The sequence below is a fragment of the Calypte anna genome, chromosome 11, assembly GCF_003957555.1.
Source record: "Calypte anna isolate BGI_N300 chromosome 11, bCalAnn1_v1.p, whole genome shotgun sequence".
In the NCBI taxonomy this organism is placed as follows: domain Eukaryota; kingdom Metazoa; phylum Chordata; class Aves; order Apodiformes; family Trochilidae; genus Calypte; species Calypte anna.
In genome coordinates this window covers 571830-595563 of record NC_044257.1, presented here as the reverse complement: position 1 = coordinate 595563, position 23734 = coordinate 571830, and the positions used below count along the sequence as shown (strand labels likewise).

Sequence of the window (23734 nt, the reverse complement as noted above, 5' to 3'; positions counted from 1 at the left end):
TGCCCACAGTTACAGCCCTTGAGGTGCCAGTCACCCACTGCTCCTCATCTACTTAACACCAGGGAGGAATGAAAAGCAGACAGAAAGCAGCCACAGCTGTTTTCTGTGCTTCAGCAGAGCCACCAGCTGAAGGCTGGGTTTAGTTCCATGATTCGACAGCTTTGGGTTTACAAGTTAATGTTAAATCACACATTTTATACAATTACAAGCCAACTGAAGTTGATTCTTTATGTGGTAAGTGGTGATCTGTAATACTCTGAATCTAAAGTTCAACATTAGCAACTGATAAAAGCACCATCAAAATGGACATTAAGTGCAACAATAACCTCCAGGGGAGGTGACAGCTCCCAGAGGAAGGTTTGTCATTACCACAGGGTGGGCCTGTGGCTGGAGATCTCTTTCAGGAGATTTCCACTGCTCCAGCCACTCAAGAGGTGATACCATCTATCTTACAGGAGAAAATAAAGTGTTCTGCAACATGACATCAGGGCTAAATAATCTTCTGTAAAGAGCTTGAGTGAGCAGAGTGTTGAAATTCCTGCCTTGAATCCACCACTGCTTAAACACTGATCTGAATTCTTCCCAAGCCTCCCAAAGAGCAACACTCAAAGAAGCCTCCAACCATTTAGAAAGGAAAGCAAGAGAGAGTTCTCTCATTTCACCTCCTTCAGTCCAGAAACAAACACACACAACCAACGTCTTGACCTTCACAGACAACATTTTGCCAGCTGCTTCCCCAGGCAAGGGAATCAATCCTTGGCATTCAGAGCATTTCCAGACCTCAGGGTCCTGCAACCTCCTGCTATTGAAAGGAAAACCCCTGAGCCCTCTGGCCCTCACCTACTGCATTACAGGAAAGTACCAGTGGATGTAAGCAGTGGTAACTCCTTACACACCACCCCTGGCTGAGAGTGCAACATTTAGAGATCTAAGATGGAGCAAACAATGCAAAAGCCTCAGTTCTGAGCACCAGAAAAATGAAGGAGGCAAAAAGGCATTATAGGATTTCTCTGTTATCTAAGAAAGCAGCAAGTTGTAACTCTGGCAGTGGCAGCAAACACTCCTACAAACCTGGCTGCAGACTCTCCCAGGCTGCTTCTGGGAGCTGTTGATACAAAGACTGCTGGAAACACAAATCACAGCAGCCTTGGGATGGATTATTGCAGGATTCCAGTCTCACTGTTGCCCAGGCTCCAGCTACTGCCTTTTGGGTCAGCATTTGGTAGAAATCTGTATCAATTCCTCTGCAGGTCCCCAAGCAAGAATCAGTACTGAGCAGTACAAAGGATACCAGAAGAACAATCAGTGCAGAAGAAGAAGCCTTGACCTCACTAGGATACTTCTTTTACAGCTATTAAGAAACTACAGATAAGATACTGATGTCAAGAGCACAAACTCAGCACCTCAGGAACCTTCCAGAGGCTCTGCTACTTTCTGAAGGGCAGAAAAAACCCTCCCTGACTCCTCCACCCAGTAAAAGGAAGAGCAGCACTGGTGAAGTCAGCCTGTAACAGCCATGCAAAGTCCAGAATGCCAGACTCAGGCCAACACCCAAGCAATTTTATGCTTAAATCATAACTACCTGGGCCTTCTCTTCATACAGACAGGTAAATAAGAAGCTTCAGGGCAAGGCTACTGCAAACAGGCAGACAGCTCACCAAAACATTGCACCAAGAAGGCCTTTCCACAAGGGGAAGGCTCATGTTCTGAGGCACCTTTCCCTGCAAAGCAACCCCCAGCTCTACCTGACACCCCTCTGGGTTCCTGTCAGGACATGACACTCACCTAACAACACACAGATGAACACCTCCAGACTCCTTATTTGAGGTTTGTTGCTTTCCTGCAACCCCAGAGCACAAGGAATGTGGTTCTGCTGTGTGCCATCTGAGGATATGGCAGAACCCAACCTGATCCTACAGCTTCAGCTCTTCTCACCTGGCAGGAGCTTAGATCAGGAAAAAAAACCCAAAAAGCAATAGGGAAAGAGGGACCAAGCAAGCTGGCAGCTGAGGGGTGTGTGTCAGAAAGCAGAATTTCTGTCTCTAATTCTGCAACAGATTTTTATCTGTTATTTTTATTCTGTGGAAAGACTTTCCTTCATGGAAAGGGGATGATGGATACTCCCCAGGAAGAGTGGCAGTGGTGCAGTTCTTTGACACCTCAGCAGTGAATGAAGGGTGTGTCTGCAGCCTGCCCTGTGCAGGGAAACAGGGAAATCCTTACTACGGGTCCGGGCTCTCCCAAGATTCCCCAAACAGCTCAGGCAGCAGCTCTGACACGGGAAGCAGGAGCTGCAGAAGCCCCTCCTCGCTGCTTCCTCCTCCAGAGCTGAGCAGTGTGGGTGTTCTTGCTGGGAGCTGCTGCCCTCTGCTGCCTCGAGCAAGAGAGGTGAGATGCTGACAAAACCAGGCTGCCAGCCTGCTGAAAAAAATCTGCACCTTAGCAACGACCCCAAGGTCACAGCACATTCAGATTTCAGGTGTGTCCCCTCAGTTCTGGTCATATAAAACACCTGCCCCTTTTTTTTGGGGCATCTCACAAGCCAAACTCAGCCTAAAGGATGATTTGTCCTGCCCCACCACCCTTGTGGCAGCTGTTCCAGAGATAAAAACACTCAGCTCCTACTTAGTTCCTTCAACAAAACATCTCCTGCTGCCTGCAGGTATTTGTAGGGGATCTTTGTGCACATCACCAGGAGTGCCAGCAAATGCCCTGCCCCCTTGGACCAGGAATAAAGGAAATAAAGGAATAAAATGCATGACTGCCCTCCCTGCAGGGCCACGGATGTGCCACTGGGAAGCTTTTTTCACTGCCCAGAGGGTGAGGCCTGATTTGTAGGCTTATTCTGAACAAAGACTGAGGTCTGCCTGTACCAATCCTCTGCAGCCCTCAGGCAGGAAAATTTTGGCTCCATGTTCCCTGAGGTCTGTCAGGAAACAACTAAAAAAACCCAAAAAGTGAAGGAAAGAGGAGAGGAGTGCACTGTGCTCCACCAGCCTGCACCAAGCCCACAGCAGATGCCTCACACCCACCAACTCACCTGACTTCCTCACCAGCAAAATCAAACACCTTGGTGATTGTCACTTTTCCTGAGTCTTTTGGCTTCTCAGACTCTTTAGGTTTTTCCTGAAGTTTGTTCCCACTCTTCTCTTCTCCAGCCTGAGAAACCTAGGAAGGAGAAAGTAAAATAATGCATTTGTAGAGCCAAACTACTGGGGCAGAGGAGCCAAGGCAGAGCTCAGGTAGCACTGCAGCTTAGGCTGGTTGGGAAAAATCATCCATGGCCAAGAGAAAGGAAAAAAAATAAAAACCACCACTGCCACCTGAAGCAGATTCCTCCCTTTGGTTCCAGGCTCCCAGAGCTCAGGGATAAAACCAGACTCAAACCAGACACAAAATGAGAAGTGAAATTGTAATTAAATGTAAGAATGAGCAAAAATACACTGCTAAGGTTCAGCAACCAAGCAAAAGCCTGAAGACTCAGGTGTCCCAAATGATGCCCTGCCAGGATAGGCTATACAAAAATAGGTGTATTTGTACTCAAAAATATAGAAGAAAATCCATCAGCAGGAAAAGCACAGCTGATCTTCACAGAGAACTTCAAAGAGATGAAGCTACTTGTCAGTAACACCTCTTCAGGGGGAGAGGGAAACACTTTTATCAACCTGCTGTGAATGTCCCCACCCTGGAAGTGTTCCAGGACAGGCAGGGGGTGTCTGGAGCCTGGGCTGGTGGGAGGTGTCCCTGTCCTTGTCCCTGTCCCTGCAAGGGGTTTGGAACCAGATGAACTGCAAGGTCTCTTCCAACCCAAAGCATTCTGTAAGTCACAGAAATCACTGAAAATTGGGGGTTGGGAGGGACCTGGAAAGATCCTGGAGTCCAACCCCCCTGCCAGAGCAGGGTCACCTCCAGCAGTCACACAGACACCTCCAGGGGGGCTTTGAGACTCCACAACCCCCCTGGGCAGCCTGGGCCAGGGCTCCCTCACCCTCACAGTGGAAAAGTTTTTCCTTCTATTTCTGTGGAACCTCCTGTGCTCCAGTTTGTCCCCACTGCCCCTTGTCCTGTCACTGGACATCCCTGAGCAGAGCCTGGCCCCATCCTCCTGGCACTCACCCTTTCCATATTTATCAACATCACTGAGCTCACCCCTCAGTCTCCTCCTCTCCAAGCTGCAGAGCCCCAGCTCCCTCAGCCTTTCCTCACCAGGAGATGTTCCACTCCCTTCAGCAGCTCTGTGCCTCTGCTCTGGACTCTCTCCAGCAGTTCCCTCTCCTTCTGGAACTGAGGGGCCCAGAACTGGACACAATATTCCAGATGTGGCCTCGCCAGGGCAGAGCAGAGGGGGAGCAGAACCTCTTCTAATGCCCCCCAGGTGCCATTGGCCTTCTTGGCCACCAGGACACACTGTTGGCTCCTGGGCATCCATCCTTCCATCCCCCAGCACCCCCAGGGCCCTTTCCCCTTTGCTGCTCTCCAGCAGCTCAGTCCCCAACCTATCCAGGTCCATGGGGTTGTTCTCTCCCAGCTGCAAGACTCTACACTTGCTCTTTTTTTAATCCATTCCATTTCTCCCTGCCCAACTCTCCAGCCTGTCCAGATCCCTCTGGATGGCAGCACAGCCCCCTGGGGGGTCAGCCCCTCCTCCCAGCTTTGTGTCAGCAGCAAACTTGCTGAGAAGACTCTGTCCCATCACTGATAAAGATGCTGAACAGGACTGGATGCAGCACTGATGCCTGGGGGGCTCCACTACTCACAGGTCTCCAGTTGCACCACTGCTCACCAGTGTGCACAGCTCTGACCACCCCTTCATTCACTCAGTGTACACAGAAAAAACCCCCAGACTTCCTAAATGATCAGAAGAAAACTCCCAAATTCTTGCTCTCAACAAACTACACCCTGCAGAGATGCTCAAATGAGGAACTCCACACAGAGAAGAGATGAACTGCATCTCTCCAGAAATGATTCCAAGCTGTGGAGGAAGCTTCAAAGACCCCTGGGTGTTAGTGATCTGCTGGTAAAACACCACTGCCCAGGAGAGAACCTGCAAAAGAGGCCCAGGTTCTGGGGCCTTCTCTCCTTCTGCCCCCTTCAGCACACAAAGGTTTTGCAAGGCAAATCCCTGCACGTGGTGTTCTTGAGAACCAAATCCTCCAGCCTGGCTCCCTCACAGGTTTCTCTCTCCAGGAAACCTCTGCAGGCAGAAGGAGCCTTCATGTAGGCAACTGCAGCCCTCATTCCTCTGCCAGCTGCCCATCCCAACCTGCAGCAGGTTCCAGCCCCCCACAGCACCACAGCTCTTCTGCTTCCCCACTCAGGGAAAGGACACAACCCCAGTGGGGAGCAGTGCCCACTCTGCTGCTCCTTGCCACAAGGAGAATCCAGGAGAAGGGGGGAAGAGAAAGGAGGGGGAAAAAGAAATAAAGGGGGGCAAGAGGAATAAAGGGGGGCAAGAGGAATAAAGGGGGGCAAGAGGAATAAAGGGGGGCAAGAGGAATAAAGGGGGGGAAGAGAAATAAAGGGGGGGAAGAGGAATAAAGGGGGGGAAGAGGAATAAAGGAGGGGAAGAGGAATAAAGGAGGGGCAAGAGGAATAAAGGGGGGGCAAGAGGAATAAAGGGGGGGCAAGAGGAATAAAGGGGGGGCAAGAGGAATAAAGGGGGGGCAAGAGGAATAAAGGGGGGGAAGAGGAATAAAGGGGGGGCAAGAGGAATAAAGGGGGGGCAAGAGGAATAAAGGGGGGGCAAGAGGAATAAAGGAGGGGAAGAGGAATAAAGGAGGGGCAAGAGAAATAAAGGGGGGCAAGAGGAATAAAGGGGGGGGCAAGAGAAATAAAGGGGGGGGCAAGAGAAATAAAGGGGGGGCAAGAGAAATAAAGGGGGGGCAAGAGAAATAAAGGGCGGGGCAAGAGAAATAAAGGGGGGGGCAAGAGGAATAAAGGGGGGGCAAGAGGAATAAAGGGGGGGGAAGAGGAATAAAGGGGGGGAAGAGGAATAAAGGGGGGGCAAGAGAAATAAAGGGGGGGCAAGAGAAATAAAGGGGGGAGCAAGAGAAATAAAGGGGGGAAAGAGGTTCCTTGGGACACTGAGGTGCTGGGAGGCAGCTCCAGAAGCAGCACTGCCAGACCAGAGCCCTCCCCACTTGGTAGGAACCCAGGAGCTCCCAGTTTGCCCCGTGCTGGGATCCAGGCTCAGCAAAGCCACAGGGCAGGGGTGAATCCAGCCTCTCCCTGGCTGGGATCTGGGAGCAGCTGGACCCAATGCTGCACTCTCTGCAGCTCCAGGCCCTCCCCACACCCCCAGGCCCCTGGTACCTTCTTTGCTGGTGTCACTTGGGTGGCAGCTGCTGCTTTGGGTTTCTGTCCCACATCACTCAGGAAACTGGCCCAGAGAGCATCCTCTTTTTTTTTTATTTCTTCTTCTTCCCTGTTTCTTTCCACTTGCTCCACATCCTCCTCCTCTTCCTCCTCATCCTCTTCCTTCTGCTGAACACTTTCTTCCTGTTTCTTCTCTTCCTCTAGCAGCAGACCTCCTTTCTTCCTCTTCCTGGAAGCAGAAGCCAAGAAATAAAACTCAACTGAGATGCTGCAGCAGAGCTGAGCTGGGAGGTGATGTGGTTATTTCACATCCTTGCAAAGCCATTCTCCCGGGAGGCTCTCCCTGCTCGGGGGGTGAAGCTGCTGCACTAAGAGATGATTCTGCACAGAAAACAGAGGGAAACTGAGGCAGGCAGTGCCCTGAAGCGGGCAGGGACGGGTGTGCCCGTGCCTGGGAGCACAGCCCGGGCTCTGGGGTGCTGTAGGAACCAGGAAAGGAGGAGAAGCCGGGCAGGGGGGAACCAGTTTGGACCCAGCAGCGAACACGGGACGCTCCGAACCGTTTTCTACCTAAAAAACCTCCCAAGGGTCACGGGGAGCTCCGGGGGGGTCCCGTAACGGGGGCTTGGAGTCTGGAGGGGAAGCACAGCCCGCCCGGCGGCAGGGCCGGACCGGACCGGGCCGAGGTGGGTTCTGCCACCGCCTCTGTCCGAACCGGGGATTGGGGGGGGGGAGTTCGGGCCGCGGCCCTACCTGCTGGCGGGGCGGCGGGGGCTCCTCCTGCCGCGGGCCGGCCTGGGGCTGTCCGCCGCATCCTCCTCCCGCACCAGCTCGCTCACGTCGTCCTCGCTGTACTCCGCACCTGCAAGCAGAGCCGGTGAGCACCGGGACCGGCACCGCGGCCCGGACCCCCCGGACCCTCCCCGGCCCGGTACCGCTCACCTGAGGGCACGTAGTCCTCGTCCTCAGCTGAGGAGTAATCCTCCGAGCCCGACATTGTGCCCGCCCCGACCGATACCGATACCGATCCCGGTCCCGCCGCCGCCGCCTCACGCGCGGCCGCCGCCGTCCAGAGCGCCGCCGCCGGTTCTCAGGCACCCCCTAGCGGCGCGGGGGTGTCCCCCGCGGAGCCGCGCACAGGAGGAGCACCGAGGAGAGAGCCGCCAGCGGGCTAGAGCGCCCCCCTTGGCCCCGCAGCGACTCCGGAACTCCCGGCATCCCCCGCGGCCGGCAGCCGTTCCCATGGCAGCGAGGGTGGGGGGCGGGTCCCGTCCGCCGTCAGGCGAGCGGCGATTGGTGGAGAGCGCTGCCCGTCACCGAGCGGCGCTTCCCATTGGCTGGGAGGGGCGGGAGAGGCGGAAGCGGGGCCGGCCGATGGCGGCGGTCGGGCCGCGGAGGGGATGGAGAGCGGGGAGCCCGGCGGGGGGGGACTCCTGCAGCAGATCCTCAGCCTCCGCCTCGTCCCACGCGTGGGCAACGGCACCACCTACTCCAGCCCCCTCTCCACCTTCCCAGGTATCTTCCCCCCCGCACGGAGCCGCCGTGGCTGGCGGCCCGCGGGCCCCGCTGCCCCTCACGGCCCCGCTCCCCCTCACGGTCCCTCTCTCCGCAGAGATGTGGTACGGAGTTTTCCTCTGGGCCCTCGTCTCCTCCCTCTCCTTCCATGTCCCCGCGGCCCTCCTGGCGCTCTTCACGCTGCGGCACCACAAGTACGGGCGGTTCATGTCCCTGAGCCTCCTCCTGATGGGCATCGTGGGACCCATCACCGCCGGCATCCTCACCAGTAGGTGGAGGCCCGAGAGTGAGGGCCGGGGGGGTTGACAGGAGATTAAAGTTTGTCCTTATCCCCCCCTTGCCCCAAAAGAGCTGAAGCATCCCCAGCCATGGAGCCCCAACCACAGAATCCCAGACTGGTTTGGCTGGGAAGGGACCTTAAAGCTCCTCCAGTGCCAACCCCCTGCATGGGCAGGGACACCTCCCACCAGCCCAGGTTGCTCCAAGCAACCTGTTTGCCCCTGTGCTCAGCTCTGGGGAGGCCACAGCTTGAGTCCTGTGTCCAGTTCTGGGCCCCTCAGCTCAGGAAGGAGCTTGAGGTGCTGGAGCAGGTCCAGAGAAGAGCAAGGAGGCTGTGAAGGGATCCAGCAGAATTGCTGTGAGGAAGGGCTGAGGGAGCTGGGGGTGTTGAGGCTGGAGGAGGCTCAGGGGAGACCTCATCACTCTCTGCAACTCCCTGAAAGGAGGTTGGAGCCAGGGGGGGTTGGGCTCTTTTCCCAGGCAACTCTCAGCAAGACAAGAGGGCACAAAGGGTCTCAAGTTGTGCCAGGGGAGGTTTAGGTTGGAGATGAGAAAGAATTTCTTTCTGGAGAGGGTGCTCAGGCATTGGAATGGGCTGCCCAGGGAAGTAGTGGATTCTCCGTGTCTGGAGATCTTTCCAAAGAGCCTGGATGTGGCACTGAGTGCCATGGGCTGGGAACCACGGGGGGGAGTGGATCAAGGGTTGGACTTGATGAGCTCTGAGCTCCCTTCCAACCCAGACCATTCCAGGATTCCAAGCCCCATCCAACCTGGATTTGAACCCTTCCAGGGCTGGGGCTTCAGCCACCTCCCTGGCAGCCCGGGCCAGGGGCTCAGCACCTTCCTGGGGAAGAAGCCCACGAGGAGCTGAGCTCACAGGTTCCTGAGTGCTCAGAGAAAACCCAGCAGAGGTGTGTGGAGCATCCTGTACTGACAGGATGTCCAACAACTCCCCAGCCTCTGCAAGCAGCAGCAGATTCCCCCCCTTCCCCTCTCCCCCAGTTTCCCCACCAGCACACGCTGGTTCCTGGCTGAGCTTTCCTGTGGTTTTTCTGCCCAGGGCCCTCTCCCAGCACTCTCCTGCTCCTTGCCTCTGAAACATCCCCTAATTTCTCCCTGGGGAATGACACTCGATGGCTTAGGGAGGGTGTGGGGGGCTCACGGTTTGGTTCTGTTGCCCCTCTCTGCAGGTGCTGCCATCGCTGGAGTTTACAGAGCTGCGGGGAAAAAAATGATTCCCTTCGAGGCGCTGATTTTAGGCGTGGGTCAGACCTTCTGTGTCGTGGTGGTTTCCTTCCTCCGCATCTTAGCCACTCTTTAGCTCCCCCTCCGGGCACGGAGGTCACAGACCGAGGAGGGGACAGAGAGGCTGGGCTGCTCCTGCCTCCACCTGGCTGGGAATTCAGCCTCAAGTCGTGGATTTGATTACTTTCTGGTAACGTGAAGTGCCAAGTGAAGCTCTCCTGAGGAGAGGGAATGGCAGAGGAGGCCCCTGGGCCTTTTGCCAGTGATGAGTTTTAACAGTGGGACACAGCTGGGGTGTGACATGGGGTGGTGTCACATCTCCAGAGGGCTCTGACCTCTGGCTTTGCAGTGAACCCCAAGCTCTTTTAATTTAATTTTTTTTTTCATGAGAAAATTAATTTGTTTTCTTCCTGGCCCCAGCTCTTGGTCACATTGAATTGAAAAAAAAATTATTTTAGATGATGAAAGTGCAGATTTTGGCCTGGAGCAGGGGTGATGAAAGCTGTGGCAGGGGCAGTAACCCCTGTGAAGAGGATTCACTTGTGACTTACTCTGGTGAAACCCTGCAGCCTCTGCCCACTCAGGAAATCCCAGGTGGGGATGGGAGGGTGTGCCAGGATGCACAGTTGCTTTTCAGGCTGTGCAGGAGGGATTTTAGGGTTTTATGTTTGTTTTTATTCCCTTTTTTAAGGTGTTTTTCAACTTCCCTGCTCCCCTTTTACTTGCTGGTGATGTTTACATGGGGAGGACAGACCTGGGGAGGGCTTTGCTGAGTTCAGCTGGGGTTGGGTGCCTTGGAGAAAATTCAGCACCCATGCAGCCCCAAACTCACCCTGGCACTGACTGGTTTAGTTTAGTTTGGTTTAAATGACTTTGAACTAACCCTCCTCTCCACCCTCTGCCCCAGAGCTCTTGGGTAGTGAGCTGGGGGCTTTTTTTTTTTGAGGGGGGGGCTTAGGGGATGCTGAATTTGGATCCAAGGATGTGGCTGTGCTGCAGGGAAGGCACTGGCTGTGCCTCCTGCCTCCCAGCTGCGGTTGTGTTGAGCTCCTTTGCTCACCCAGCTCTCTGGGACACTTCCCAAGGGGAGTTTCCTGCCCCCTCTCCTCCCTGCTGGAATACTCCTGTGGATCCTGGGCAGCATTCCTCCCTCTCCAGAGTGGTCTGGGGAGCAAGAGGTGTTTTTCAGGAGCTCCTCACTGAGGTTTGCTCTCAACTTGAGCTGAGTGTTTTAGGAAAGATTTTTTGGGGGCACCTTTCTCCCTTCCACCACCTGGACCCTCTGTGCTCTGCTGGGTGGAGAGAGCTGAGTCCTGGTGGGAGGCTGGGCCTCTGCACCCCCAGCCAACCAGCAGGAATAATCATTTCTTCCAATTTCTCTCCCTATTCCCACTTACTTCAAGGGGCTGTGGGCCTGGAGCCCCTGCTGTGACTCCCCTGAGCTTTCCTGGGTGGGTCACAGGTTTCTCATGGCCACACAGCTCGGGTGACTCTGGAAATCAGGGTGCTGGGCACCCAGTGTGCTCCCATTCCCCCCACCCAGTGCCTGGCATCCCTCTGGAGCAAGGATTGCAGCTGGGAAAGCTCCTTAGTCAGGGCTGAGGGGACAAATCCAAGTGTTAGAGCTCAGAACAAATGAAAAAATGTGCTGACAGGGAGGAGCAAACCCCTCCTGCTCCCCCCATCCCCAGCTCCCAAAAGGCTGTTTGAGAGCAGGGTCTGATCGGCTTTGTTGGCAGCTGGGACACTGGGAATGGAGTGACCTGAGCCCATGGTGCCTCTGCCCAGGAGCCACCAAGCTGGGGGGAGTGTGGATCAGCTGGAAGGCAGGAGGGCTCTGCAGAGGGACCTGGACAGACTGGAGAGTTGGGATGATCCCAAGGGGATGAGGTTCAACATTCCAAGTGCCGGGTCCTGCACTTTGGCCACAACAACCCCATGGGGAGCTCCAGGCTGGACACAGAGTGGCAGAAAGGGACCTGGGAGTCTGGATTGCCAGGAAGGTGAAGAGGAGGCAGCAGTGTGCCCAGGTGGCCAAGAAGGCCAATGGCATCCTGGGCTGGCTCAGGAACAGCGTGGCCAGCAGGTCCAGGGAAGGGATTCTGCCCCTGTGCTCAGCTCTGGTGAGGCCACAGCTTGAGTCCTGTGTCCAGTTCTGGGCCCCTCAGGAAGTTCAGGAAGGAGCTTGAGGTGCTGGAGCAGGTCCAGAGAAGAGCAAGGAGGCTGTGAAGGGATCCAGCAGAATTGCTGTGAGGAAGGGCTGAGGGAGCTGGGGGTGTTGAGGCTGGAGAAGAGGAGGCTCAGGGGAGACCTCATCACTCTCTGCAACTCCCTGAAAGGAGGTTGGAGCCAGGGGGGGGGTTGGGCTCTTTTCCCAGGCAACTCTCAGCAAGACAAGAGGGCACAAAAGGTCTCAAGTTGTGCCAGGGGAGGTTTAGGTTGGAGATGAGAAAGAATTTCTTTCTGGAGAGGGTGATCAGGCATTGGAATGGGCTGCCCAGGGAAGGAGTGGATTCTCCGTGTCTGGAGATCTTTCCAAAGAGCCTGGATGTGGCACTGAGTGCCATGGGCTGGGAACCACGGGGGGAGTGGATCAAGGGTTGGACTTGATGAGCTCTGAGCTCCCTTCCAACCCAGCCCATTCTGTGATTCTATGGAATTTTCAGGGAATTCTTGCTCAAAAGGTGAACAAGCAGCTGCTGACTCACCTAGGCAAGTGTTAGCCCTGGGGGGGCTGAGCTCTTTATGTCACCTGGGTACCTGCAGAGCATCCTCCCCTCCCTCCTCTTGCTGTCTTCCCTCTCCAGTAAAACCAGATCCTAAAGAGGATGAGGAGGAGCAGTCCTGAGCTCCCTCCCCTCTCCCCCCATCCCTGAGGGCTTCCTTTGATGTTCCTTACCCTGGGTGAGCTGAGCAGAAGTCCCTGCAGCCCAGCAGCCGCCGACTTCGCCAAGATCTGCAGAGAGCTCAGAAACCATCCCGTGCTGAGGGGCAGTGCCGGGAGGCTCTGGGCGGGGAGCTCGGGCAGGAGCAGGTTCGCTGGTTGGGCAGGGGCTGGGTCGGACCCCTCCCCATTTTCCATCTCCCCGCGGCTCTCCAGAACTAAATTTTGTACTCTAAAAACAACAAAAAAATCAAACGTGTAAATGTTATTTTTCTACTAACACTTCTGAACCCGGTGGTGATGATCAGTAAATTCTGTAAGGAAGGAGGTGAGTGGAGCTCTGTGTTTCCTCTGCACTGCAACAAGTGGGGCTGGGGGGGAGGGGTGATTTTTGGGGTGATTTATGGAAACCTCGCTCCTGCCTCCTACAGGGCATCAGCTTCCCCCATCCCAGGAGATGTCCCAAGGTCTCTCCATCCCCATCCCTCTCCATCAGGGGCCTGAGGGAACTCCTGATGCTGCTGCTCAGCTCTCGGGGACAGGCTGGGGCTGTTTGAAGGGGGGGAATTCCTGTCCCAGGGGTCCCTGCCAGGAGGGGGGAATCCCTGTCCTCAGGGGTCCCTGCCAGGCTGGGTGCTGACCCCATCTCCTCCCCTGGGACAAAGGCTGGGGCTGTTTGGAGGGGAGGAATCCCTGTCCCTGGGGGTCCCTGGGTGGCTGGGTGCTGACCCCATCTCCTCCCCAGGACCAATCTCAGCCCTGGGGCTGTGGGTCAGTCCCAGCCCCTCCTGGGGAAGCAGGCACAGGGGTCCCACTGTCCCCTTGCTGCTCTCTGGGTGAGACCCCACACACACACACCTCTCCAGCTAAACCCAGGGCTGGGACACTGCCCTCAGCACGGGTTTTGTCTCTGTGTGACCGAGGTGGCCCAACAAGTCCTCCTGAGATGGTGGCAGCTGCAGGTTGGTGGCCGTGTCCCCTAAGAGCTGCCAACCAACCATGAGCCCTTCCTGCTCCCCCCAGGGCGAGCAGGCTCAGAGATCAAAACCATCCAGAAATAAAACCAAACAACTTGACACTGTGAGTCAGGAAGGGATCCAGGGGGTTTTATTGGCAGTAAAAGGTCAGCACGTTCTCTTGGTTGCCCCGGGTGAGGATGATCGGGGGTCTGAGGTCCCGGGAGAGCGTTTCCAGCCAGGCCATGTAGAGGGAGCTGGGGCACCGACCCTTCCTGCCGATGGGCAGCGTGCTGCGGCACAGCCAGGAGCTGCCTCAGATCCAGCCCCAGCCCCTCTCCCACCCCCATTTCCAGGCGATCTCCCTAAAAAGGGACCACACCACATCCCCTCCCCTCCCCGGCACTGCCCTCCGGGGGCTTTTTCCCTGCAGCGCGGCACCGTCCCGGCACTGCTTTGGGGTGTGGGTTGGGGGTGTCCCCAGGCAGGGTCAGGGGGGACCCCCCAAAGGGACAAGCAAGGCTGAGGAAGGAGTGTCTGGCACCTACATGGCGATGAGCGCCGCGTCCCGAGAGTAATCCAACAAAATCTCGTTCAGCCTCACCTGGCGGAGCGACTGCGGAGCAAAGGGGGTCGGCACATGCAAAAGGGATTGCTCCCGAAAAAAAGGCTGGATTTTGTCTCAAAAGCAGGGAGAGCCTTTAGGGGAGATCCCCCCTTCTGGCACCAGTGTTACCTTGGCTCTGTTTTTATCCACCTCCTCGTCAGAAATCTTCCAGGGACAGCCCTGCCTCATCTCGTTCACCGCTGCCTCGTCTTTGAAGCCGTCGTTGAGCCTGAAGGGAGCGATCAGGTCATCGAACCTCTTGACACTGCAAGGACAAGCAGCCAGTGCTGGGCCAGGGGGTCCAGGTGGGTTTGAGGGTGCTGGGTGGGGAGGGAAGGGGAGGGGGATGGTTACTGCTCTGGCCAGGGTTTCTGGTTGATGTCAGGGAGGATGTGGACCTCGTGGAAGCCAAGACGGAACTTGCTCAGCAGAGACACGATCCTGCCAGAGGGGAAAGGACACGAGAACACGTTTCCCAAAACCAGGCAGGGCCTGATGGCTCTGCCAGGGACCCATCCCCACGGAAACCCCACTGCCACCCTCGGCCTGTGCTTGGGTTTTCCCCACTCCATCATCACCTTGGTTTTCAGAGGAGCGAGGCAAAGCAAAGAGCTCAGAGCCCTCAGATCCCCGGGGCAAAGTCATGGGCAGGGTGGGCTCAAGCATTGATGCAGCTCCTGCCACCCAGCCCTGGGGACAGCAGCAGTGGCCGTGTGGCCAAGAGGGGCCAGTGGGACGTGAGCAGCTGCCACCACTTACGCTTTCCTCTCCTCGTCCATCCTGTTGATCTGCCCGCCCACAAACACCCGGATTTTGCACTTTCCCCACCGCTTCTTGCGCCCCAGGAGGTAGGGGATGAGCAGTGTCAGACCTGTCCCCAAAAAACACCCCGTGGCAGACACAGCAGTGGCAGTGACCCCGGGGGGCTCACCAGTGCCCTGGCACCCTTCAGGGAGGACTGAACCCTCCTGAGGTGAAGGTGCTGGATCGGGAGATGGTGAAGAGCTGCAGCTGCCAGAGGTGAAGGTTACCTCCATCATCAAAGAGCCAGTAAATGTCAATGGTTTTCTTGCCCTGCTCACTCTGGAAGATGGTGCTGGCTTGCTGCTCGCTGGCCAAGGCTGCAGGGTCTGCTGCTGGGACAAGAGGGTCCTGGTGTTGATGAGGGGCAATGCCAGCCATGGATGAAAGGCCCCAGCCCTGCTGCCCATCGCTGCTCCCAACCCGTGCCCCTGCCTGCAAACCCAGCTCCCCCAGAATCATCATAGAATCATCAGATCTTCAGGGTTGGGAGGGACCTTTGAGATCACCTTGTCCCAAACCTCCCTACCAAGGACAGGCACACAGATCCCCAGAGCCAGGAATGCTCTGGCCAACCCCAAACCAGGACCAACCTGTGCCTGGGGCTGCTCTGCCACCGGTGCCATTCTCCTCGGGGTGCTGCAGAGCCTCGAACGTGGGGTTCACTGGAGAGGGAGAAGAGCACAGGCAGCAGAGCAGCACCCAGCTGTCCCCATCCCCTGCAGCCTTAGCCCAGGCAGGATGTCCCACCAGGACTGTAACCTTTGCCTGGGGACACAGCACTGGCTGGCACATCCTACAGCTCCAACACATCTCCAAGCATCCCCGGCTGCCCAGAGCACTCACCGTGAGCCTGCATCACCCTGGAGACGTTCAGCCCATCCTTCATCCTCATCAAGCACACCCCGTACTTGAAATCAAAGGCATCACTGAAAGGAGGGAGGGGAAGTCAGACAAGGGAGGTCTGGCTCACTGCCAGCCAGGCCACAGCATCCCTGCAACCCAAGCCCAGGCTGCCAGCATCCCCCAGAGGCAGGGGGCTGGCAGGGCCGTACTGCAGGATGCCCACGTAGTCCTCCAGGCTCTGTGGGGATGCTTTCCACCAGTTTCTCTTGTAGCCCAGCACCAAGATGTTGGGTCTCATCTTCCCCAGGCCAGCAGCCTATGGATAGATGTCCCCATGAGACCCCTCTGCAAGGACAGACGGACACGGGGGGGTCAGTCCGCAGGGGAGCAATGCCGGGAGGGGTGCCCGGGGGTGACAGGAGAGGGGGGGGGGGACCCTGATGGTGAATGGGTAGGGGTGGTTCTACCTGTATCAGCATTTGGACACCACTTCTGAGGTCCTCAGCCACCACGTCTGTGTAGAAAGCCTTGATCTTCCTCTTTGTAAGCCACTTGGTGTGGCCGTGTGCTGTCAGCCGGGACTCCGGCATCTTCTGCTTCCGTGGTCCCTGGGGGGAAGAGGGGTGGGGGCTCAGGCACAAGTGGTGCTGATGCCTCCCAGCTGATGCTCTTGCCTCCAAAAACCTCCAGCTCCTCTCATCCCAAACCACAGGCAAGACCTGAATGTGGCTGCTGCACGTGGGGGCAGGAATCACAGCAAGAAAAGCAGTGAGCTTTGGGAGCCAGGAGCCAGCACAGCAGTCCTGGGGCTGCTGAGGAGCTGCTGTTTGCTGAACCTCAGGTCCCCAAGTTGTGCTTGAGGCTTCAGGACCATCCCTGTCCTCTGAGCAACCACGTCTTTGCTCTGGTAATTAATTGGCAAGAAGCCAATTAGCCCACAGGGACATCCTGATGCTTCCTTAATACTGGTTAACAAGCTGGAGAGGCTCTCAGATGGGCACATTTCACTCCTTGCCCTGGCAGCCCACCAAGGGGCACCCAAATTCCCCAGCATGACCCCGTGGGTGGCCAGAGCCATCCGAGGACAAGGAACCAAGAGGCTCCAGGAGGTGACTCACTATCAGCACGTTGCCACAGAGCATCAGGCTGAGGTTCTTGGTGAACGTCCCCACGAAGTCCACCAGGGCCGGGCGGAAATTCGGGGGCCCGGTCAGCACCAGGCACTGTGGTCTGTGGGCAGGGAGAGAAAAGGAGGTGAAGCACCAAGCCTCTTCTGGAGCAAGCTGCACCTCTTCTCCCCTGCCTGGACAGCAGCAGCTGTAGGGAACATCTTTAGGATGAAGAAAATCATAAGGCTGGGAGCCCAGCCTCACTCTCCACTCTTTTTATATCAGATGAGCCCAACGTGGTATGGGAAAAAACAGGTTTGTCCTGCTTCCCACTTCTGCCCACGTGGCAAAGATGTGGGATTTTTTTGGAGACAACCACATTTTGCCAGGGTTTCTGGTTTCCAAGGATGGTGGAGGGGATGTGTCTGTGGGCGTGAAGCCATCCAGGGTTTGCTGGGTGGAGGGGATGTGTCTGTGGGTGTGAAGCCATCCAGGGTTTGGTGCTGGTGGTGGTGGCTGTCTCTGAATTGTCTTCCCCCTGTGCCCAGCACCACACTGAGCCACCCTTACCTGTAGTTCTTGATGTGCTCATCCACTTCGCTCAGCCCCACCGAGTAGTTGAGGGCCATGTTGTAGGAGCTGGCTTGCATGGAGGAGCCCCAGTTGACGTCTGCGTGGGGAAGAAGATGGATTAGCAACAGGGACAGACACCTCCGGGGACACTCCCAGGGCTGGGGCACCACCACCCACCAGGCTTTTTGTAGAGGACATAACCCAGGAGGAAGATGACGATGCCGAAGGCGATGAGGGCTGCCCACCAGGTCAGCAGGAACATGATCACCACCGAGACAGCGGCCCCGAAGAGCGCAGCCCACTTGCTGTAATACCGAAAGGAGGGTCTCCAGCCTGCACACAAACAGACACAGCTGCTGGGGGGGACACACGAGGGGAGCCCCTGCCACGTGGCACCGCCTGGGGTGACACTGCCCACCTGGGGAGTTGGTGATGGAGGCGTGGAAGCAGCTGAAGTTGATGAGGGCGTAGGAGCAGAGGAAGAAGTTGGAGATGATGGGGGCAATGGCGTTGAGCTCGGCTGCGGGGGGAGAGGATTGAGCTGCTGGTGGTGGGGACTGAGCCCCCCAGCTGGGGGTGGGGCATGGGGAGGGCACCAAGAACCCACCGATGAGGATGAAGCCGACAGCAATGACGTAGGTGAGCATGTAGCCACGGATGGGCTCGCTGTTCTTCCCGTAGCCCTTCCCAAAAAAGCCTATGAGGGGGTAGAGCTGGTCCCTGCAGAGACACTGTGGCGAGAGGCGTTGGGGACAGCAGGCTCTGCTGGGGACACGGGCTGGCAGCACTCTGGTGGCTCTTGCAAAGGCTGAGGTGGCTTCATGCCTTCGTGAGGAGGCTGCTCACAACCTCCAAGACCCACAGCACTGAGCTGTGTGGCCCGGGACCATCACCCGGTGCCTAGGTTGGGTATGGGGGCTGGAGGGTGCAAACAAACACCCCCCTGCCCCTCACCTGGAAGACTTTGGGGGCTGAGACGAGGCAGGCCAGTGCAGAGGAGAGGGTGGCACCAAAGATCCCTGCGGTGATGAGGGGGCCAAATCCTGACACCATGCTCATGCTCTGCCCAAAAACCAGGTGGTCAGGAACCCAGCACCCCCTGCACATTGACCTCCACCCCAGCCCTAAGGGATCATTGGCTGCCCCCGGGGCCCCATCCTGCTGCCCTCCCAGCAATGTTACGCAGCTGGGGGAGTCCAGGCACACCCACAAGCCTGGGGGTGACAAACTCCCTGCTGCACCCCCATTACATGGCTGCTCCAACACCACAGGTCCCTCCTAGGATGCTGGGTGTGAGGCTGCCTTCCCGGGGAGACCCTACACATCTCCCTGGCCTTGATGCTGCCGGAGTTTCCAAACCCCCCTCCAGGTGCTTTGGGTGACTGTGAGCCCAGCGCCTGGGAAACCCAACCCTGGGAGCACAAACCCAGCCAGGAGCAGGGATTTGGGGGGGGGAAGAGAGAGGGGAGAGGGGAGTGTGACAGCTCCAAGCAGAACCTGGTAGTAGTTGCTGAGCCCGTATCGGCAGCTCTGCCGCTGGGCGCAGGCGGTGAAGTTCCAGCCGTAGCCACACGCCAGCCCCTCACAGTCCGGAGAGCCCACGGCCACGCTGTCGTTCAGGCTGCCTGAGGCATCCCGGACCACACAGGCACCTGGGAGGGACACACAGCACCCACTCACCTCCTACCCCACTGCTGTCCCACGCACAACCCAGCCGGACATCCCCCGGGGGGACACGGTGCTTACCGATGGTGGCAGAAAGCACCAGGTAAGACACGGTGGTCCAGAAGATGGCCATCAAGGTGCCTTTGGGGATGGCCACGGCAGGATCCTGCCCAAGGGAGTGGCAGAGAGATGTGAGGCAGCTTTCCCAGCCCCACGGCTAAAATGGCATTTTAGTGGTGGCTGCTGAACGGGGGGAATTTCAGTTCATGGCGACAAAAAAGCCTTGGAGCATCCCCCGGCTGAGCATTCCCCACGCTTCCCAAAAGGAATAAAGCGGGGTCTAAAAGCTGGAGCAAAACCAGAATCCGGGGGAAAACAGGGTTTGAGCAGTGAGAAACACTGGCTCAGACAGCAGTGCTCAAAACCCACCTTCAGATCACCTGAAATGTTGGCCCCAGCCAGGATGCCGGTTGCTGACGGGAAGAAAATGGAAAACAAGCCAAAGAAGGAGCCCTCGGGTCCCCTCCAGTTGGGCACAAAGTTCTGGGCAAAGATGTCAGCTGGGGAGGAAGCAGAGGAGAGGCATTTGAAGCCTCCTAACTGCTAGGAAGGGCTTTCACTGAGGGTGGGTAACCCATGGGAGGAAGGCATCATGCTTTTAATGACACCTCTCCATGAAGAGCACCTTCCCATAGGAAAGTTCTCCCCCCACAGCAGCAAAGAACTGGGCTCCAGTAATGCACCTGGACCTGCTGAGCAGAACTCCAACCATAGTGGACCCACCTCGGTAGCTGAAGAAGCCCTTTGCTTGCTTCTCAGTGGTGGCTGGAATCACTGTCCCCACCAAGTAATTAATGAAGGAAACCAATATGACCAGGAAAAACAGTATCTGTGCCTGCCAGACCGGGAAGAGCCAGCTGAGAGGTCAGGGGGTGGGTACCAAGAGGGTGAAAAACCCATGAGGAGAAACCCTCGCTGTTTTGGAGGAGCTCCTCAGATACTCAGTGAGCAGTGGGGATGGCTCTCACCATCCCAGGGGAGTGAGCTGAGCAGAAGCACTGAGTGTTACCTTGGCCTCCCACTCCATGCCAGCCAGGGAGATGCCCAGCAGCACTGTCACGGTGACAACCCCGATGATGCGGATGTCATTGGTGGGGTCCACGATGAGGGAGTTGTGCTCCTGGGGAGAGGGAACCATCCAGAACATGGAAATAACCCTTCCCTTTACCAAAACCACCAGGACTGACGTGAGTTTTAGCAGCCACCAGCTGATTTTCAGTGGGTCCAACGTTAGCACAAATATTAGTAACTTATGGATGTTCTTCAGGGAGGAGCTGGGGATGGAGGAGATGGAGCAGAGAGGCCCAGAGGACACCCAGAGCTGACTTCTTACCTGCAGCAGGTCCCGCACAGTTTCAGCAAAGCCCACGGTGTGCATGGCCACGGCCACCGCGTTGGCAAAGGCAAAGATCAGCCCAATGGAACCCCCCAGCTCTGGCCCAAGGCTCCGTGAGATGAGGAAGTAGGTGCCCCCTGAGGTGGAGGGGGCATTAGCTGCCTCCCCCCCTCCATTTTCAGGGGGCTCCCTTCACCTCACCGGGATTTCATGTCTACACGGGCAGCCCCCGGGTTGGAGGAGACCCCCCCGTGGTGGTTGGAGGCTGTACCAGGGGGACACACTCTACCTGACTTCACTTTGCCATTGGTGGATATGGCAGAGATGGACAAGCCGGTGATGGTGGTCACTGTCACAGACATCAGGATGATGAGCCACGTCAGGGCTGTGAGGAAACAGCACCACTTTGTTCCTGCATCCACAGATACCTCCCGGGAGACCCTCAGGGACCCTACACATCACCCTAGGCTTAATGCCAGAGTTCACACACACACACACACACGGTGTTCTGGGTGACTGTGAGTGTGGTGCCACCACAGCACCCACCGATTCCTGCCTGGGCTGTAATCCAGGGCAAGCGCAGGTAGAGGATGACTCCCCAGATGTTCAGCATGCAGCGAATCTGGGGAGAAAGAGAGAGGCAGAGAGAGAGGGACGAGCCCTCAGCATGTGGGGGCAACCAGGGTCATGCTGGTTCTCTCCTGCTCCTCCAAGTGAAAACCAGCCCGTCACCGAGGGCAGGACAGTCGTTCAAGTGCTTGTGACAAATAGATACCTGCACTGGGAAAAATGATGTGATCATAAGGAGCAAACACCCCCTGCCCTTGTCTGTGAGGGCAGGAGGATGCTCCCTGGTGGGATCAGTGCACTCACCATGACACCCTTCACCCATCCGAAGCGGACGGGCTCTGGGGCTTTGCCCGGCTCCCCCGTCGCCTCCTCAGGCCCCGCTTCGGGCAGCCCATTGCTGTGCTGGGGATCCGACACCAGCACCTGGATGTGGCCCGGGTCGGGCTGTGGGAAGAAGGGGAAGGCAAGTCAGGGTGGGCAGGGTGTGGATAGCCAGCCCCTCCCTGAGGGGAGCAGCCAGGGGGAGAGAAACCGAATCCTTCTCCTGGATTATCCAAGGCTTCTCCTTGGGATGTGCCTGGTGTGAAGGAGGAGGTACCGCCCGATGGCCGGGGCCGGGAGCTGGCAGCACAGCCGGAGGGGGGGGATACAGGAGCTGGCGGCGGCACGGCTGAGCCCCACCTTACCTTGAGGATGGAGTGGAGGTCTGCCAGAGAGGGCCTCGCCTTCCCGGCATCACCCACCCCCTTGGTGTTGGCGTAGTGCTCGTAGGCAGGCACCACGTCCACAGTGTTGTAGCCAAAGGTCCTGGTGCAGAGGGTGCTGCCGGAGAGGTGGGTGGGGTGGGCGCTGTCACAGCCGGTCCCCTCGGCAGCTGCGTAGGGACCTCGGGCACCTTCCTCCGTGCCCAGGAGGGTGCTGATGGTGAAGCGGCCGCTGCAGCGGGACAGGGTAGGGGGCAGCTCCGGGCCGGCCAACTCGGCCATCGCCCCTGCCCAGGTCCCCGCTGCTGGTGCCTGCCGGGCCGGGGATGGGGTGGAGAGGGGCTCCCTGGTTTTATACCCAGCTAAACCGGAGTGAGGCAACCGGCACCCACCCGCTGCTGTTGCTAACGGGAAAAGAATTGGCTCGAACCACTCCGAGCTGGTCAGGGGGAAAAAAAATAGCCGGAAGGGATATCGAAGCCTCTGTAATGGGCAGCGCCAGCTCCCCGCGCCCGATGGGGGCAGCGATAAGGGATTTGAGATTAAGTCCCAAGGACAGAGTGGCAGAGAAACACGGCACCGGGTTTGCCTCCGGCCCTGACATGGGAACATTTAGTTCCCACCGGGATTTCATTATGGAAAATGGTAGTAGACTCCCACACATACTCACCCTTCCTAGGGATACTGCCCCAGACCCAGCAGATCCCATAAATCACCTCAGCTGGCCTCCAAGTTGCTGCCCAGCGTGCTGAGCTGGATGTGAGGAGGGAACCGGCCCCTTTTCCTCGCCGTGAAGCCAAGGGAGAGGGGTGTGCGACACGGAGGGATGGCCCTGCCCAGGAACTGCTGCTGAGGGGCTGGGAAGGGGGATGCAGAGGCCAGTGGACACAGAGCAGTGGCAGCCGTGATCCCTCAGCGATTACCCAGGGTGGCAGCTCCAGTGCCAAGCAGCAGAGAATGGTCCAGGGAGGGTGAACCATGAACGTCCCAGGTTCAACCCCCAGAATCCCATCACTGACCCCATGACCCGCTTTAACCCTCCCCCACATCGCAGCAGGCAGGAGCCGAGGCTGCCCCTCAGCAGCGTTCACCCTACAGCCAGCGGCAGGAGGGGACAAGGGGAGGGACAGGAGCCTTTTATGCCTCTGCAGCCCGGGGTCACAGGTGCCTCCGAAGCAGTTACAGATAAGATCGGCGAAGACAGCAAACGAGGCCGGCAATAAAATCTGAGGGCAGCCCATTTGAGTTTCAGCCCGATGTGGCTTTGCAAGTAAATGGAAAATTGGGGCTGGCTGCCCCTCCTGCCTCTGGCAGATTTTAACCTGCTTCTCCAGGGCTTTCTCCAGCCCTTTGGTGTTGTTTGTGCCTGACACGGGCCGCGGTTGCTCAAGCTGTACGGGGGCCGGTGCACCCCGCATCCCCCGGGGAGCTGAGCACAGGCAGCAGCCCCGCAGCCCCCCGCACCTTGGCCCCGCACCGCAAATCGCTGCCCTGCCCGGGGAGGGAGAGGGGAATGAGGGAAAAGCCCCTCCCCAGCACCTCCTGTAACAAACACCTCGTGTCAGGGAGGACATCATCCCGCTCCTGCTCACCAGACAACAGACAGAGCAGCAGACAGGTGCCTGGTGGGAATCGCTTTATTTTAGAGCCTCGTTATTTCATCAAAAACACACACTCACCTGCCCAAACCAGCAAGAATCACGGAGTCCCCTAAAAACAGGGTGTGTGTGCGTGTAGGGGGGGTGTCTCTGTTAAACGCAGCACGGTCACAGATGCTCCAAGGAGGCTCCAGCCGCCAGGTGAGAAGCGAAGCGAGTGGTATGGTGCAACCCTGGTGTAGTGAAATAGCCGGATAGTAGGATGCGCTTGTCGTCGGCCTGATTCACAACACCAGCTGCAGCACCAATACCGGGGCCGTCCGGTGCTGGCAGCTCTCGGGCAGGTCCCTCGGTCCCTCCAGGACTGTCCTGCGGGGCTTTCCCTGACTTCCAGCAGACGCCCGGCCCCCGACTCCCCCCCTCGGCTGTGCAGCGCAGCAAAGGAACCCAGAGCCAGGCAGGCAGAGAACGGGGTGATGGCTTCACACGTGGCTTCTTTTCAAGTTTGTCCAAATGCTGTTATTCTGACTTGAGGGAAGTTTTAGTTGTCCTCTTTTCATCCCTGTGGAAGGTGGAACCTACCGGCCTGGGGGGCAGGGGCCAAGCTGCTGCAGAAGCTCTGCTGCAAAGCCACGGCACGGAGCAGGACTCAGGCTCTCAGCACTGCAGGG

General features: G+C 57.5%; 3 protein-coding genes across 4 annotated transcripts in view; 1 reads left to right on the top strand and 2 right to left on the bottom strand.

Moving 5' to 3' along the window:
- CFDP1 (craniofacial development protein 1) overlaps window positions 1-7389 on the bottom strand; it is a 63977-nt gene extending 56588 nt beyond the window's left edge. Inside the window, exons 1-4 of the mRNA XM_030458018.1 lie at window positions 7258-7389; window positions 7069-7177; window positions 6313-6544; window positions 3041-3168 (exon numbers count right to left, since the gene is read on the bottom strand). Coding sequence (XP_030313878.1) covers window positions 3041-3168; window positions 6313-6544; window positions 7069-7177; window positions 7258-7312 — 524 coding nt within the window. The 5' untranslated portion in view covers window positions 7313-7389. The remainder of the gene's footprint in view (window positions 1-3040; window positions 3169-6312; window positions 6545-7068; window positions 7178-7257) is intronic.
- A 296-nt stretch (window positions 7390-7685) lies between these two features.
- On the top strand, window positions 7686-23407 carry TMEM170A (transmembrane protein 170A). Of its 2 annotated transcripts, XR_003988033.1 has the most exons (4): window positions 7688-7830; window positions 7928-8098; window positions 9300-9663; window positions 23397-23407. XR_003988033.1 is itself a non-coding variant. In XM_030457855.1 (3 exons), the coding sequence occupies exons 1-3, from the start codon at window positions 7716-7718 to the stop codon at window positions 9428-9430; spliced, it is 417 nt and encodes a 138-aa protein (XP_030313715.1). In that variant the 5' UTR covers window positions 7686-7715; the 3' UTR covers window positions 9431-11146. The 2 variants fall into 2 exon arrangements, 1 of the variants encoding a protein (XP_030313715.1); XM_030457855.1 differs by lacking the exon at window positions 23397-23407 and having other exon boundaries at window positions 7686-7830; window positions 9300-11146.
- SLC12A3 (solute carrier family 12 member 3) lies at window positions 13346-21791 on the bottom strand. The gene is made up of 26 exons (XM_030457854.1): window positions 21448-21791; window positions 21065-21205; window positions 20738-20813; window positions 20481-20576; window positions 20189-20328; window positions 19865-19975; window positions 19579-19690; window positions 19225-19355; window positions 18877-18961; window positions 18628-18782; window positions 18085-18192; window positions 17738-17861; window positions 17549-17650; window positions 17308-17463; window positions 17128-17227; window positions 16567-16678; window positions 15916-16056; window positions 15658-15764; window positions 15449-15531; window positions 15196-15267; window positions 14833-14934; window positions 14561-14672; window positions 14156-14242; window positions 13931-14066; window positions 13743-13810; window positions 13346-13487 (listed from the first exon to the last, which is right to left on the bottom strand). Exons 1-26 carry the CDS (start codon window positions 21745-21747, stop codon window positions 13346-13348), a joined length of 3099 nt encoding a protein of 1032 aa, XP_030313714.1. The 5' UTR covers window positions 21748-21791.
- Window positions 23408-23734: the final 327 nt, after the last annotated feature.

Bases quoted from the DNA above. Each gene is read 5' to 3' on its own strand.
- SLC12A3 (XM_030457854.1), bottom strand. From the start codon at position 21,747: ATGGCCGAGTTGGCCGGCCCGGAGCTGCCCCCTACCCTGTCCCGCTGC. The intron at 17,862-18,084 runs GTGAGGGGCAGG...CTCTCGCCACAG, and splicing joins CAGCCCCCAAAGTCTTCCAG to TGTCTCTGCAGGGACCAGCT. The intron at 17,464-17,548 runs GTGGGCAGTGTC...GTTTGTGTGCAG, and splicing joins CTCCATCACCAACTCCCCAG to GCTGGAGACCCTCCTTTCGG.
- TMEM170A (XM_030457855.1), top strand. From the start codon at position 7,716: ATGGAGAGCGGGGAGCCCGGCGGGGGGGGACTCCTGCAGCAGATCCTC. The intron at 7,831-7,927 runs GTATCTTCCCCC...CTCTCTCCGCAG, and splicing joins CCCCCTCTCCACCTTCCCAG to AGATGTGGTACGGAGTTTTC. The intron at 8,099-9,299 runs GTAGGTGGAGGC...CCCTCTCTGCAG, and splicing joins CACCGCCGGCATCCTCACCA to GTGCTGCCATCGCTGGAGTT.